At 40.5% G+C, this 17,443-nt stretch overlaps 1 protein-coding gene across 1 annotated transcript in view; it reads right to left on the bottom strand.

Moving 5' to 3' along the window:
- CSE1L (chromosome segregation 1 like) overlaps positions 1 to 17,443 on the bottom strand; it is a 46,846-nt gene that overhangs the window by 24,237 nt on the left and 5,166 nt on the right. The window contains exons 2-8 of the mRNA XM_031656834.1: positions 10,771 to 10,866; positions 7,518 to 7,660; positions 4,603 to 4,704; positions 4,386 to 4,531; positions 3,630 to 3,720; positions 2,310 to 2,417; positions 817 to 909 (exon numbers count right to left, since the gene is read on the bottom strand). Of these exons, the coding sequence (XP_031512694.1) occupies positions 817 to 909; positions 2,310 to 2,417; positions 3,630 to 3,720; positions 4,386 to 4,531; positions 4,603 to 4,704; positions 7,518 to 7,660; positions 10,771 to 10,855 (768 nt within the window). The 5' untranslated portion in view covers positions 10,856 to 10,866. The remainder of the gene's footprint in view (positions 1 to 816; positions 910 to 2,309; positions 2,418 to 3,629; positions 3,721 to 4,385; positions 4,532 to 4,602; positions 4,705 to 7,517; positions 7,661 to 10,770; positions 10,867 to 17,443) is intronic.

Here is a 17,443-nt window from a genome sequence, read left to right as displayed (position 1 = left end):
GCCAACACGTCTGGCTAATTTTATTTTATTTTTTTTTTTTGAGACTGAGTCTGGCTCTGTCGCCCAGGCTGGAGTGCAGTGGCCGGATCTCAGCTCACTGCAAGCTCCGCCTCCCGGGTTTACGCCATTCTCCTGCCTCAGCCTCCCGAGATGCTGGGACCACAGGCGCCCGCCACTTCGCCCGGCTAGTTTTTTGTATTTTTTAGTAGAGATGGGGTTTCACCGTGTTAGCCAGGATAGTCTCGATCTCCTGACCTCATGATCCGCCCGTCTCGGCCTCCCAAAGTGCTGGGATTACAGGCTTGAGCCACCGCGCCCGGCCTGGCTAATTTTATTTTTATTTTTTGTAGCAATGGGGTCTCCTTACGTTGCCCAGGCTGGTCTTGAACTTCCGGGCTCAAGGGATCCTCCCACATTGGCCTCCCAAAGTGCTGGGATTACAGGTGTGAACCACCATGCCTGGCCAGACGATTTTTAAAAACGGCCTACCATTATAGAGTTTTAAGTTTTCTTAGTATCTTCAATGAAAAATAATTTTATTTCATGAAATATCCACAATGTGACTACTTTAAAGCCTCACTTTCAATAATGTAATGAAACAGCCTTACCTGTATACTATGGCTTAAGCCAGGCCCATGGTAAGAGTAATTCTGTATACTGCACATACCAAACATGTAACATCAAATAGAATCAAATATTATTATAGTATTGAAATTTTATCTTTTAACAAAGCAAGAGTAAATAGGTTTCTAGATTGTAGCCAAATAACTCTTAATGAAAGAAAAAGACCACTCAGGCAACATTTTAAATACTTACATCAGTTTGTAAAAGCTTATTATCCAATGTTAAGAGAGTATGAAAATTATTCATCCAAGTTTCCATATTATCTTCAAAAAATTCAGGGAGATCCTACAGAATAAACACTGACTTGAAACTTTTGATTAAAATATTAAGAACACTACTTTTATAAGTTCCTTCACCATGTGGACAAACACCATGTGGACAAAACATTTTATACACAGGCTTCACAGCCTGAGCATTACCTATTCTGACAAGAATTCTCTGCTCCAGCTACATCTGGCAGCTGCATAAAGCATTCTGACTTCTGCCTCTGTTTGTATGCTATAAATGATGCCACCTCTAGTTCTTGTCCTAATCTAAATCTTCCTTCAAGGTTCAGCTAAGACTATATGAAGACTTTCCTTACAAAGCTCAAGCTCAGTGCATACTAATACATCCCCTTTCTTTTCTGAACTACATTTATTGTAAGATGACCATCAAGGCAGACAAACTAATTGTCTTATAGTTACTGATTTCTTGTGGCATAGTACTGCCTTCTTAATGAGGGTACAAGTCCCCTGAGGGCAGATTATGCCTCTTTCCTTGGTCTCCCTGCCAGACAAGTTATCAAGAGCTTCATTAAACCTGACTTCTCAGAATTCAAAAGGTGCAAGAAAAAACAGTAGTACTCATTTAAGTAAGAACTTCTCAAACTGCTATCCAGCTGAACACTGATGTGGAACATGTCCTTTTGGGCTGTTCATCTTCTATTCTAGCTAAAACAACCCAATTTCCTTTTGGGGAATGTTCTCCCTACCACTATGAGTTTATTCATGTTGTGAAGATAAGTCCAGGTACTGGCTACAAACAATGAATGGGCTAGGTCCTCCTTGCATCGCAGTATAGCAACAATCTGTACCAATTAACACCCCTTTCTTGGTCCTGAATCTTGAATTAATGGCTAAGAACAGAAAAAATGATTGGAGGCCACTATCTCAGTAGCAACAGGGTAACTAGGCATTCCCTGCTATAACCCTGTGGCTATGTTTCCTCTGAAATACTACTAGTTCTTACCCCTTTCAAAGTCTGGTACTTCAAGCCTTTTGTCTCCCTCATATGGCTTCCAATACAAGTCCTTTTGTATAAGCTGGACAGCAACCCCTAACCAAAACATGATTCCCCAAATGTTAATACCCATATAAATGAACGAAAGAGGAAGGCCTCAGAAATCTAGCTTCTTAATGCCGTCAGTAAAACAGTGTACAGGGTGACTCTCCAAGAATAAGTTAGGATGGTGGGTTTTGCTAACCTACCAGATACAAGAGAATACTGCTTTTTTCCATGAAACATCTCATTAGCATCTGTAGGAACTATATCGTAAAACAGAAGACTATAGATAAATAGGGGGAGTCAGAAAAAACCTTGTCTTTTAGAAAAATCAATGCTGGCAAAAAAGTCTTATCAAATAGAAAGAAAACTCTCTAACATCGAAGAGTAAGAACCAAAAGCAAGAAATCAAATTAACTTACCTGAAAGTTTAAACTATAGAACAATTTTGAGATCAGGATCAGGGAAGAAAACAGAATCCTCAGGGCAGAGGCATCATTTGCATGGGTACTGCAAAGTTCAATAGTGGCCTTGGAAAGGAATATAGCAACACCGTTTTAGTGCATCGTAAACCCAGCATGCTGATCTTAGTGAAATAGCCTTGCACTAAGCTGACACTATTCATATTTCTTCTCCAAAATTTGGCTTTTATTTTTTTGAGACGGAGTCTCGCTCTGCACCCAGGATGGAGCGCAGTGGCACAATCTCAGCTCACTGCAAGCTCCGCCTCTTGGGTTCATGCCATCCTCCTGCCTCAGCCTCCCAAGTAGCTGGGACTACAGGCGACTGCCACCACGGCCGGCAATTTTTTTGTATTTTTAGTAGAGACGGGGTTTTACCATGTTAGCCAGGGTGGTCTCGATCTCCTGACCTCATGATCTGCCCGCCTCAGCCTCTCAAAGTGCTGGAATTACATGCGTGAGCCACCATGCATGGCCTTGGCTTTTAAATAATATACAGTCACTTAAGAGACTGTGAGTCTTTATCATTCTAAATGCAATTAACAGGTTTTACTGACCAAGCGCAGTGGCGCAGGCTCTAATCCCAGCGTACTCGGTGAACTGCTTGAACCTGGGAGGCGGAGGTTGCAGTGAGCAAGAGCGAAACTCCGTCTCAAAAAAAAAAAAAAAGAGAAAAAGCAGCTAGGAGTGGTGGTGTGCAACTGTAGTCCCAGCTACTTAGAATGCTGAGGTGGGAGAATCACCTGAGCTTGGGTAGTTGAGGCTGCAGTGAGCTATAATCATGCCCCACTGCACTCCAGCCTGGGCAATGAGAGTGAGACCCTGTCTTTAAAAAAGAAAAAAAGTATTTATGTATTTCTTTAAATCTTATAGGATTCTCGCAAACGCCAAGAACACATTCAGGAAAGTATCCTGTAAACTGTAAAATAATGTATAAATATATAAATTAATTAAACTCCAAACATAGTCAAATAAAAATATGTTTAGAGATACATACTCAAATACTTGGGTGAAATGATATGATGCTTAGAATTTGCTTTTACAATATTCCTAAGAAAGGGAACAGAAAAAATAAAACGTTGCTAACCATTAAATTTGTGTCATAATAGATGGGAGTTCACGATAGCATCTCTATTTCTGTGTAGGTCTGAAATTTTTCAAAAGAAATACTCTAAACATTATCTATCAAATAAGCTTTCAAAGCATTCTCTTAACATGTATACAAACATTCAAACAATTTAAAACATTAATTTAAAAATACCATCAAGATGCATTCCATACCTTAAAAAGATTAGTCAAAGGCAAGGCAAAGGCATCCAGAACAAGTTTAATTTCAGTCCATAACTCGTTTGACTTAAATTCATGACGGTATCTAGAAAAGCAAGGTAAAACAGATACATTTACAAGTTTTTTTTATGTTCTTACTTTAGGTCTTCAAGGATAGATGCTGATTGGACATCTATGGATAGATGGTTTTCTGAAATTCAAAGGGAATTCTTCTTTTTTGTTGAGATGGAGTCTCGCTCTGTTGCTCAGGCTGGAGTGCAGTGGTTTGATCTCGGCTCACTGCAGCCTCCACCTCCCAGGCTCAAGTGATTCTCCTGTCTCAGCCTCCCGAGTAGCTGGGATGACAGGCACATACTACCACGCCTGGCTTTTTTTTTTTTTTTTTTGTATTTTTAGTAGAGACAGGGTTTTACCATGTTGGCCAGGCTGGTCTCGAACTCCTGACCTCAGGTGATCCACCCACTTTGACCTTCTAAAGTGCTGGGATTACAGGCGTGAGCCACCATGCCCAGCCAGTTTTCTTTTTAAAGAAATCAAGCAGTTTATTAAGACTAAGTATTTCATAGGTAATAGAGCAATATGAAATAAACATCCTAGTTGAGAAGTAACAAACACAATACAGAAACTTCAGCTCTCATTCCAGGATGATCACATTCAAAGGAATGACAACAGTCACAAAAACATAACTGTTTACACAAGCAAATAAAACTTTAAAAAGTATTTTAAAAACATGAATCTATGCATTAATACCTTTTAAATAATGAATGTGCTGTACGGAGAACTCCATTAATAACATGGAAATCTCCACTCTGAAAGCGATTCACCATTTCTGTCAGCAAGTCAGGCCATTTCTGTGGAAAATCTTCTCTGCCAATAATGCTAATTGCATCACTTAACTGGGAGAGGAAAAGATTAATTAGATGAGAGCTTTACAGAGGAGCCCATGTAAAAAGCGGAGTGACGTTACCTGCTTCTGAATTTGCTCTGGGCTGCTAAGCATCAAGTGCACTATGTTGGCTTTAATGGCCACTCGATCGGCTTCACAAATTTTGTTTGGTTCATCTTCAACCTAAAAGCAAAGCAGTAACTGAGGAAGTAACCCAAAATCCATATTCATATCCTTATGATTTTAGGTAAAACATAACTTTATTTCCTAATTTTCTAAGAAAACAGAGGAAGGTTTGGTCTTTAGTTTCCCTCTACATGAATGGGTCACAGATTCCTTCAATAATCTGATGACAGCGTGAACCCTTTCCCCAGAAAAATGTACATTCCCTCCCAAATGCAAATATTTTACATACAAATTAGTGAACTTCTCTTACTCCTTGATGCCAATTAAGAATTTCTATTTTAGGCTGGGCGCAGTGGCTCACGCCTATAATCCCAACACTTTGTGAGGCCGAGGCAGGTGGCTCACCTGAGGTCAGGAGTTTGAGACCATCTTGGCCAACATGGTGAAACTATGTCTCTACTAAACCTACAAAAATTAGCTGGACGTGGTGGCAGGCACCTGTAATCCCAGTTACTCGGGAGGCTGAGGTGGGAGAATCACTTGAACCTGGGAGGCAGAGGTTGCAGTGAGCCGAGATGGTGCCAAGCACTCCAGCCTGGGCAACAAGAGTGACTCTGTCTCAAAAAAATTCCCACTTTAGGCCAGGTGTGATGGCTCACTCAAGGTCAGGAGTTCGAGACCAGCCTGGCCAACATGGTGAAACCATCTCTACTAAAAATACAGAATTAGCTGGATGTGGTGGTGGGCACCTGTAACACTAGCTACTTAGGAGGCTGAGGCAGGAGAATCATTTGAACCTGGGAGGCAGAGGCTGCAATGAGCCAAGATCACACCATTGCATTCCAGCCTGGGCGACATAGCAAGACTCTGTCTCAAAAAAAAAAAAAAAAAAAAAAATTTCATTTTATATGTAAACTAATCAGGACACATAATTAAAATCTTTATAGATATATGCTACTTAATTCATACACATCCTCAAAAGCTTCAATTTAGCTCTCACTTTAGAACAAAAATCTTTCCAGTGTTTTTTTGTTTTTTTTTTCCGAGACTGGGTTTCCATCTGTTAACCAGGCTGGAGTGTAGCATGCAACCTTGGCTCACTGCAGCCTTCACATCCCAGACTCAGGCAATCCCTCCCACCTCAGCCTCCCAAGGAGCTAGGACCATAGATGCACACCACACATGACACATCCAGCTAATTTTAAATTTTTTGTAGAGATGGGGGTCTCACTTTGTTGTCCAGGCTGGTCTCAAACTCCTGACCTCAAGCAATCCTCCCAATCTCAGCCTCCTAAAGTGCTGGGATTATAGGCGTGAGCCACCATATCCAGTCCTCTATGAAAATTTCTTGACCATTACTAGTTAGAATGCATCCTAGATTATATCACCCAAAGAGATTCTAGAAGTCTCACTAGTTTTACAAATCAAAATAGAGGGAGAGGGCTGGCATGTCTACCAGTAGAGATGGACTTTTAAACATTCTGAGATTTAAAAGACAGTATGTGGCTCTGTTGCCCAAGCTGGAGTGCAGTGGCATGATCTCAGTTCATCGCAACCTCTGCCTCTCAGGCACAAGCGATCCCCCCATCTCAGCCTCCCTAATAGTTGGGACTACAGGCATGCACCACCATATGCCTCGCTAATTTTTATATTTTTTGTAAAGATGGGGTCTCACTTTATTGCCCAAGCTGGTCTTGAATTGCTGAGCTCAAGCAGTCCACCCACTTCAGCCTCCCAAAGTGCTGAAATCACAGGCATGGGCCACCACGCCTGGCCTCTAAGATTTCTTTACCACTCATGGTGATACTTGAGAAATTATACAGGCTTAAAACAATATTTACTCTCTCTTTTATGGAATGAGAAAAAAAGTAAGACTCTAAGAAGTTTTTGAGCGGTTTAAAGTTGACTTTTTAGATAAACTGATGATTTTTGTCAACTGCTAATACTTTGTAACATCTGCTATCACTACAAAAAAGCCTCATCTTTTTCTCTATCATGAGCCAGGCCTTCTCAACCTTAGCATCACTGACATTTTGGCTCAGATAATTCTTTGTTGTATGAAGCTATCTTGTGCACTGTAGGATGCACAGCAGCATCTCTGGCCTCTACCCACTAGATTCCAGTAGCAATCCCCCAGCTATGATGTCTCCAAACATACTGCCAAATGTCCCCTGGTGAGCAAAACTGCCCCCAATTGAGAACCACTGTCCTAAGCTAAGGGAAAAAATGTCTGTTTCTTAATTTATAATTTATTAATCATTAAACCTGTTATAAAATAGGTTTAATCTCAAAATTAGAATATATACATACACATATCCCACAAGACATAGGGCAAAATACCTTATCAAAAATTTGAAATCTAAATTATTTTAAATTCTGCAAATTTTCTATGTATCTGATTTCTTCTCAGCTTTAATTTTCCAACATCAGAAATCACTTCATTTATTCAGACTGTCTTCCCACAATGTCTCGTCACTAGGCGGTGAGTAAAGTGTAAATTCCAAACATAATGGAGATTAAGACCAAGTCTCACTCCCTAGCAACCTGAGGTATGAAGCTGGACAAATTTATATAAATTCCAATGAAATAACAGAAGCTTTGGAAAAAGGTCCTGTTTAATTTTATCTTTGATCCATATCTGAATCCTTTCTTTTTTTGAAACAATGTCTCATTCTATAACTAAAAGGCTAGAGTACAGTGGTGTAACTATAGCTCACTGCAGCCTTGAAGTCCTGGACTCAAGTGATCCTTCTGCCTTAGCCACCATAGTAGTTGGGACTACAAGCACGTGCCTTATCTTTGAAGAACACTGCTTATATAAACCTTATAAACATACAGGGTATTAAATTATGTATTCACAAAATACTTACAATTCTCCAGTTCCTTTTAATATAGTTTTTGAATGTTACTGAAGCACATACTTTGATAACATTATCCTGGGACTTTTCCAGTAATGTTAAAAGCAACAGTGGGTAATTCTGATTTCCTTCCACAGATTCAAGAAATTTCTCAGCTGTAAAAGAATTTTCATGTTAGACGACTAAGATAAAAATCTTTCCACCTAATATACGTATCACATACATATCAAAAAAAAGAGAAAAGATTAGGTTATTTGTGGGTCTACAGGGCCTCACTTTTCTATTAAATGGATTCTATATAATGTTACATTAAACTTATATAATGCTTCAGTTTTCAAATCACTTTACCATCCGTTAACTCACATGATTCTCACAAACCTATAAAGTGGCCTGATTGGATGATCATCTCATCTGTAAGAGAAGCTGCTTCCCAGAGAGATTAAGTGACTTCAAGACTTCATATACCCATGTCTTATTCCAGAAAGGAGTATTATTAGTACTATTAGTACTAATATTTCTTCTATAGGCTAGTGATGAAGAGCAAATGAGTCAATTCATCCTAATATATTATTATTAGCCATATGGGTCCAGTGATTTACATATATATGTAAGTATATATTATATATATTTATATTTATTTATATATATAAATATAAAATTTCATCTAGTCGTCACTATTACCCAGAAAAGTAGGTAGCATTTAAAAAATCCAGGCACTAAGGTTAAGCAACTTGTTCAAGATCACACAGCTAGGCTTCACCACTGAAAAAGTTTTAGTGCAGTCCTTATTCTACCTTACCAGCCCTAAGCCTTTTTGTCGAAGTAAAAAAAAAAAAACTAAAAATTTCTTAATACCAGCAATGAATTTATCCAAAAAATTTACCAATATTTTTTCAACCCAGATTACATTCTGGGATAAATTTCCTGGGTTTATCACGTGTGATGGCAGTACAGTGTTTCTCTTAATTTTTTTCTATCTTTAGCTTCATAAAGCAACACCAAAGATTCTAATATTTTTTGAAAAGTTAATTTCATGTATCATTTAACACGTTCCCTCTTTCTGATTGAGTCCCAAGAGTTTCACTGACATTTTCAAACTCTCCCTGCTTTGTGCTTATCTTGTTTTTTTTGAAGGATGAGGACTGTTAAACTGAAAAATGTTCTTAAGGAGGGGACATACTAGCGTTTTATATGAGTACAGAACGATTTGTTTCTTCCACATAGTAGCCAGCATTTTGTACAGGGCAACACACTACATACATGATTTGAGGAAAAGCCCATGTAAATTGCCAAGTCTCTTTCCTAAATTGTGATAAATACCAAGGAAGTGAGTTTGAGTCTGTTCCTTTCTGTGTTCATTTCTTTCAACTTACCACAATATTCATATGCATATGTTTCTGCACACTCAAGGAGTCTCAAAAAGTCTAGTTGAGTCAGTCTTGTCAGTCAGTCTCAATCCCTGAGAAATGCTATGTTCCCAACTTCCCAGAAACACCAGATTATTTTTACACTCTGTCCTGAATTCATAAAGCAACAGAACCCTTGCCTCACACACTATTTAAAAAAAAATAACTGGCCGGGCGCAGTGGCTCACGCCTGTAATCCCAGCACTTTGGGAGGCCGAGACGAGCAGATCATGAGGTCAGGAGATGGAGACCATCCTCGCTAACACGGTGAAACCCCATCTCTACTAAAAATACAAAAAATTAGGCAGGCGTGGTGGCGGGTGCCTGTAGTCCCAGCTACTTGGGACGCTGAGGCAGGAGAATGGTATGAACCCAGGAGGCGGAGCTTGCAGTGAGCGGAGATTGTGCCACTGCACTCCAGCCTGGGCGACAGAGTGAGACACCGTCTCAAAAAAAAAAAAAAAAAAATAGTGTTGGCAACGGCTTTCTTTGAAAGTCTAAGAAGATTAGAGCCATTAACTTCCCTTTATCCAGGAACACAGTACTTCTTTACACACTAATAGAAAAACTAATTTGCCGTCTCAGAAACCACAAAGACTTTTCCAGAATAGGATAGATGCATTAACATGTTCATGATTCTGTTCATCATATATAACACACATTCTCTTCCTCATGGAACCCTTCCAAAATCCTCTATGAGCATGCACATTGGTAAGTTTTGAAGAAACAGGTTAAGAGCATTTTAATATGGCCCACATCAAGGATCAATAACTGACTGCTCGCAAGACGTACCTGGCCCAGTAGTAGTTTGGTTTGCACTGTATTTCACTTTTTTTTTTTTTTTTTGAGACAAAGTCTCACTCTGCCACCCAGGCTGGAGTGCAGTGGGGGCAATATTGGCTCACTGCAACCTCCGCCTCCTGGGTTCAAGCGATTCTTGTGCCTCAGCCTCCCAAGTAGCTGGGATTATAGGCGCTCGCCACCACGCCTGGTTAAGTTTTTGTATTTTTTAGTAGAGACCGGGGTTTCACCATGTTAGCCAGGATGGTCTTGATCTCCTGACCTCGTGATCCGCCCACCTCAGCCTCCTAAAGTGCTGGGATTAGAGGTATGAACCATCAGGCCCGGCCCCAAAATCTTTTGAAGTTACTTGCTAATATTTAAAACTGAGGGCACTTCATATAAATATCCTTATTTTTCAAGCAAAATTGGAAATCTGATCTTGCAAAACTTGTCTGAATCCCCAAAATTAGCTAGTTCCAAAAACACTTGCCACTTAACCAGGGCATGTATTCTCCTGATATTACCAGTCTCTATTTGGCCTATCTCCCTCATTTAACTTAATGTCTGAGTCCTGTGAACACCTGAGATCAAAATTTTATTTCTAAGTTTTTAATGGAATCTGGTGAGATTCAAGAAAGAAAAAAAAAGCTCCAGGTCTTAAAATATGTTAGTTAAATCAAACCCAACAGAAAACTAAAAGACAGTAACTGATTATTTGGTTTCATTCACTTAATCACTTTTTAGGCAATTACTCTCCTTTCTATGCCCTAATTATTTTATCTCTAAAGCAGGCAGGTTTTAAGTGGGTATTTTGGAAAAGGTCAAAGACAAAGCATTCTAAACATGTCAGTACTTTTTATCCCTAAACTAGTACTTTTTAATCCCAGAAGATGCCAAATAAAAGCTATTTTACTCAAAAAAGGAAACACACCACGGTATCGCAGCTGTAACACACATAAACTATGGCTGAGAACCAATCTTCTTTTAAATGTATTTATAAGGAGGCAGATAATACATAGGTTTCTCTCACCTCTCCTGAAGGAATTAATCAACCAAAAAACGTTTATTTTCTTTACCTGGACGTCGGATGGCAGGATCAGGATCGAGGGTTTTCTTTAAATATTCTGTTAGTGTTTGCAAATTTGCATCGCTGAGTTCCATTGCTATAGGATCTAAAATATAAAATGAGGTTTGGGTAACTGGTCACTTAAGGAAAAAGTGATTTACATTTTAAAAAAATCCATTTATATTATGGGTCCCTCTGAAAGTCATCCATCTGTTGTTTCTTGTATGGGCAATAAAGAGTTTATTTATTGAGGCAAGAGTCCAGCAAATGAGATGTGTCTTTTTCCCCCAAAACAACAGTGAGACAATTTTATGATAAGGGAGATGAAAAAAAATCCCAAAATTTCAAAAAGATAGTCATAAGAAAAAAAAGCTGAAGGACTGCCTGAAGCCATCAGGAAGTTTATACGATTCAATGCTATGGGAAAGGGCTTACAAAGGTTAAGAAAAAAAAATCACTGGAGGACCTTAGGAGCCTGGGCACAGTGGCTCAGGTCTGTAAATTCCAGCACTTTGGGAGGCTGAGGCAGGTGGATTGCTTGAGCTCAGCAGTTAGAGACCAGCCTGGGCAACAGGGCGAGACCCGTCTCTACCAAAACCACAAAAAAATTGAAGCTGGGCATGATGGTTCATGCCTGTAATCCCAGCACTCTGGGAGGCTGAGGCAGGCGGATCACCTGAGGTCAAGAATTTGAGACCAGCCTGGCCAACACGGTAAAATCCCGTCTCTACTAAAAATACAAAAATTAGTCAGACATGGTGGCAGGAGCCTGTAATCTCAGCTACTCGGGGGGCTGAGGCAGGAGAATAGCTTGAACCCGAGAGGCAAGGTTTCAGTGAGCTGAGATCGCACCATTGCACTACAGCCTGGGCGGTAAGAGCAAAACTCCGTCTCAAAACAAACAAACAAACCCACCCAAAAAATTAGCCAGGTGTGGTAGTGGGCACCTTCGGTCCCAGCTACTCGGAAGGCTGAGGTGGGAAGATGTCTTGAGCCTGGGGGCGGAGGTTGCAGTGAGCTGAGATGGTGCCACTGCACTCCAGCTTGGGTGATGGAGCAAGACCCTGTCTCAAAACAAAAAACAAAAAACAAACAAACAAACAAACGCCCCACAATAAGAAATTAAAATTTTAAACCGCAAATAAATATCCCACGTAAAGTTCTGAGATTAAAGAAACAATAAATTCCTTCATGTACAACATGTAATCGCAAATACTACAAACAATGTGCTAAGAATTTGCATCTAGGGAGATAAATTCTAGAGTTCAGAAGATGACAGCTAAGATTATGATTCTAGAAGTTTTCATAAAGCTTAAACAAAACTAAATCACAGAATATGCTTGTAAGTGACCAAAAAACTTCACATCTAACAGATGACAAATTAAAAAAAATTTTTTTTGTAGAGACACGGTCTCACTATGTTGCCCAGGCTGGTCTCAAACTCCTGACTCAAGCGATCCTCCTGCCTTGGCCTGCCAGGCGTGAGCCACTGTGCCCAGTCCACAAATTTTAAGCTGACTAAATGGCCTACGCCGATTTAACTAGTAAAACGTAGGCTAAGAAATACATAGTTCAAGAGATTTATTGTGCAACAAGGTGACTATAATAATGTATTGTATACTTGAAAAGTACTGGGTATATTTTAAGTGCTTTCACCACACACACACACACACCCACCCCCCCCAAGCATGTGAAGTAATATATATGTTAATTAGCATGATTTAGCCATTCTACAGTGTACATATATTTCAAAACATGCATATCGTAAATATATACAATTTTGTCATTAAAAATGGAAAAAAAAGGAGTCTGAACCCACCCAATTAAAAGGAAAATGGAAAAAAAAAACCACAGAAACAGCACATACACAAAGTACAAGTGTCAGATGTGCATGATTACCAACAGACCACAAATCCTGGGAATCTTATCAATGGAGCTTTACGGTCTTCAACCTGTTGGTGAGATGATAAAATTAGGTGCAAACTGAGGGAACTTTTTGGGGGTGACAGAATGTTCTAAAATTGGACTGTGGTGACACATACATAACCTTCATAAATTTACTAAAATTTCCCAAACAGTTCACTTAAAATGGATAAATCTTATAGTATGTAAATTGTACTTCAATAAAGCTATTTTGGGGGGGGCGCAGTGGCTCACACCTGTAATCCCAACACTTTGGGAGGCTGAGGGGGGTGGATCACCTGAGGTCAGGAGTTTGAGACCAGCCTGGCCAACATGGTGGACCCTGTCTCTACTAAAAATACAAAATTAGCCGGGCGTGGTGGCGTGCACCTGTAATCCCAGTTACTTGGGTGGCTGAGGCAGGAGAATCGCTTGAACCTGGAGGCAGCAGCTGCAGTGAACCAAGATTGTGCCACTGCACTCCAGCCTCGGAAAGAATGAGACTCTGTCTCAAAAACAAAAAACAAACAAACAAAATTTTAGAAAACTCCACTTATGCTTAGATCCTATTAGGCAGCTTTTAGATACATAGCCACATGTAGATGGGAAAGTGGGGCCCTTTCAGGGAAATCATGCACCAAATTAACCAGAGGCTTCTATGAAAAAGAAGAAAAAAATTAAACACACAATTTTTTTAAAATGTAAAAAAGGTCAGTGGAAAAAGTTCAAGGATATCATAATTCGATTTATGCAAAAAAACTTCACATATAGAAGAAAACAAAAATACACTCCAAAATGCAGAACAGTGATAACATCTAGGTGATGGATATAAGGAGAGTTTTATTCTCTTCATACTTTTCTAATCTTACAATCACTTATATCTATTACACATTCACAGTCAGGAATTTAAATAATTTTATTATTTTTTTCAGACAGAGTTTTGCTCTGTGGCCCAGACTGGAGTGCAGAGGCATGATCATAGCTCACCACAGCCTCAACCTCCAGGGCTCAAGCCACAACCTCCCACCTCAGCCTCTTGCGTAGCTGGAACTACAGGCGCAATAAACCATGCCTGGCTAATTTTTGTATTTTTTGTAGAGACAGGGTTTCACCATGTTGTGCAGGCTGGTCTTGAACTCCTGACCTCAAGCAATTTTCCTGCCTTAGCATCCCAAAGCATTGGGATTACAGGCATGAGCCACCATGCCAGGACCCATTTATTTTTAAAATGTCTATGACAATATGCAATCAAGTTCTTGTTCGTATACGGAAGGAGCTTCGGAAGACAAGACACAACTGAAATGCCAAGTGCAGGCCTATATACCCTTTACTAGAGTGATGAAATCCAAAAATCAAAAAACTGAAAGTTTGTTTTTTTAAAAAAGTTTGTGGCAAACTCACTTGGCAGCAAAACCAGCCTAAACTGCCTGAGGCTATCAACATAGATTTATCTCACTTAGTATGAAAATTTGTTTCACTAAAGAAATATCAATATGTTTGATTACAGGATGCTACCCCAAGCCCCACTGGGGATGTCGTGTAATCCACACTACGTGCATCGAAAAAAAATCCCAAATTCTGAAACATTTGTCCTCTGAAGTGCCAAATGAATCACAAAGACAGCACCTTAAATGTTAGGAGGTTAAGAAGGGAGTCACGGGGTTATGTGGCCATCCAAGAGTTTCCCAGAGCCTAAGCCTTGAGCTGAACCTTGAAAAATATGTATATCTGAATAGGCAAAGTAGGACGAGGGCACACCTGCCAAAATAAATTGTGTGAGCAAAGTAACAGAGATGGGAAGAGAGAATAGTGGACTAGGAGATCAAGATCAGATCATATAGGTTCCTCCATACTTGGCTGAAGAGTGCCATGATTTAATGTATGGGGAAGCCACAAAGGTTTTCTGAAGTGGGTAAAAATGTAATGAAAGTGGAGTAAGTGGAGTAGAGGACCTTTGGGCTGTTAATGGTTTGCAGAATGGGGGAGGTGTCACATGTATGAACTAGGCACATGATGCTAGATGTTTTCATAGGCTTTGTATCATCTATTCCATACAACCATTTTACACACAAAGAAGGGCACTCAGGTTGACTAAGTCACACATGGTTAATGAATAAAGATCAGATTCAAATCAGTCCGACTCTATAAGTCTACCCTCTTTCTACTACCCAAGGCTGCCTCTTAGGTGGAAATGACAGAGGACTGACCTAGAGTGAAAGCACTCACAACACAATAGAAAGGCTGATGTGAAAAGAGGGCAGCCAGAGGACAACTGAGCAGCAGGAAGCCAGAAAATAAGAAAATATATCTAATGCTGTGCTTATGCAGGGCACTCCCCAACAGCCAGAAACCCCAACCTTCTAAAGAGAATTATCTGTATTCTACATGCTGCAGTCCTTCCCCTTAATTAGAAAATGTGTTTATCACAGGAAGCTAATGTTCTGACTGACTGAGTAGAGCCCACCACCTACCTAATCACTCCCTCTAATCCAGGGTGTACCACTCTATAGGTGTGAAAATCAAGTCCCATTAAACCACACATACAATCTATTGAGAGGCTACACCCTTTATGGTTTTTTTATGTCACAAGTTTGGAAAATACTACACATTATATCCTGCCCCACTCTGGAGACTCACAATACAAAGCACTTTAAACTCACAAAGTTACTGGTTTACATAGATTAATTCAGAGTCTCCATTGGTGGAAGGCTGAGGCAGATGGATCGCTTGAGCCCAGGAGTTCAAGACCTGCCCAGGCAACATGGCAAAACCTCATCTCTACTAAAAATACAAAAAATTAGCCGGACATGGTGGTGGGGCCCTGTAGTCCTAGCTACTTGGGAGGCTGAGGTGGGAGGATTGCCTAGTCTCTCCCATTATTTGGCTACAGAACCCCTTTTCAATAGAACACACTTTGGAAAGCAATGATTTAATCTATGTATCTTCCTATTCCTTTTTTCTGTGTTGAAATGTTGGATCGGTTATGAAATCATGAAAGTTTGGGCCAGGTGTGGCGGCTCACACCTATAATCCCAGCACTCTCTGAGGCTGAGAGGAGCGGATCACCTGAGCAAACACCTCAAACAGGAGTTTGAGACCAGCCTGGCCAACACGGTGAAACCCTGTCTCTACTAAAAATTAGCTGCGCAAGGTAGCACATGCCTGTAATCCCAGTTACTCGGGAGGCTGAGACAGGAGAATCACTTGAACCCGGGAGGCAGAGGTTGCAGTGAGGTGAGACTGCGCCACTGTACTCCAGCCTGGACAACAAGAGAGAAACTCAGTCTCCAAAAAAAAAAAAAAAAGTTAGTTTGCTGTGGTCAGGTTAAATCATTAACATCAGTGTATCTGAGTTAAAGAAAATTGGCCTTTCTTTGCCATATGCAAATTTATTCTACCTTTGGGGATTCAGGCAAGGTAGCTTGTTAGAAACTTGCCTGGGGAGGGTGCAGGGGGAGATTCACAGATCTACTCTGTCTTTTTTAAAAAAGAGAGAGAGAGAGAGAGAGAGAAAGGGAGAGACAGGGGGTCTCACTGTATTGTCCAGATTGGATTCTAACTCCTGAGCTCAAGCAGACCTCCTGCCTCAGCCTCTGGAATAGGTGGGACTAGGCACATGCCACCACACAGGGCTTATTTTCTTGATTTTTAAAAACACACTTCTTAATAAATCTGCATTTCACTTTCTTCATTATGTTTCTCTAGCATTTGTATTATTTCTCAACTAAAACTCCTTAGATTCCTCATAATTACTTGTATTAAACACCAAAATTCCTGGCCAGGTGCAGTGGCTGACACCTGTAAGCCCAGCACTTTGGGAGGACAAGGCAGGTGGATTGCTTGAGCCAGCCTGAGCTAACACAGCAAGACCCTGTTTCTACTAAATATACAAAAAATTAGCCAGGTGTCGTGGCACACACCTGTAGATCCAGCAAGTTGAGACTGCTGTGAGTTGTGATCAGGCCACTGCACTCCAGATTGGGCAATGGGAGTGAGACCCTGTCTCCAAAACCACCACCACCACCACCACCACCACCAAATCCCTTACCACAGCAGAGTCCACACAATCTGGCATCTATTGACCTCATGTCCTACCTCTTCCTGGCTCTTGCTACATTCCAGGCACAAAAGCCTTCTGTTCTACAAACTGGCCACAAGAGTTCTCTCTGACCATAATAATGCTCATCCTCTAATTTGATAATGGGCACCATTCAGCACTCAGCCCACTGTCAACTCTTCAAAAAGGCCTTCTACGACTACCATCTACATCATCCTTGTTTTACTGTGTTAGCAATTACCCTCATTTGAAATCATCTTTAACTTCTTTGTCGTCTCACACACATACTGGACTGCAAGCTCCTGAGGGCAGGGACTTTTGTCTGTATGCTCAGGACCTTCAGCATTATCTGGCACACAGTACATATTTTGTAAGCATTTGTTGTATGACCTAAAGCATAAGTCACAACATGTCAGTCACCCAGCAAAATGTGAGTTTCCAGTCAAGACTGGAGATTATTCCTTCAGGATCAATCATTAGCAGCCCCAACATAATGTGGGAACTCAGTTGCATGAATGTCAGATGAACAAATGACCAACTTAATTGCCACAATTAAATGTGTTTATTCAAAAGTACTTCAAGAAAGTGAACTTTTAGACTTGTTCTGGCCTGGCAGAATGGCTCATGCCTGTAATCCCAGCACTTTGGGAGGCCGAGGCAGAAGGATCACTTGAGGCTAGGAATTCAAGACCAGTATGGGCAACAGGTGAGACCCTGTCTCTAC

This window comes from Papio anubis, chromosome 16, assembly GCF_008728515.1.
Source record: "Papio anubis isolate 15944 chromosome 16, Panubis1.0, whole genome shotgun sequence".
Lineage (NCBI taxonomy): Eukaryota > Metazoa > Chordata > Mammalia > Primates > Cercopithecidae > Papio > Papio anubis.
The sequence above is the reverse complement of the archived record's forward strand: the minus strand, read 5'-3'. Positions and strand labels throughout refer to the sequence as shown.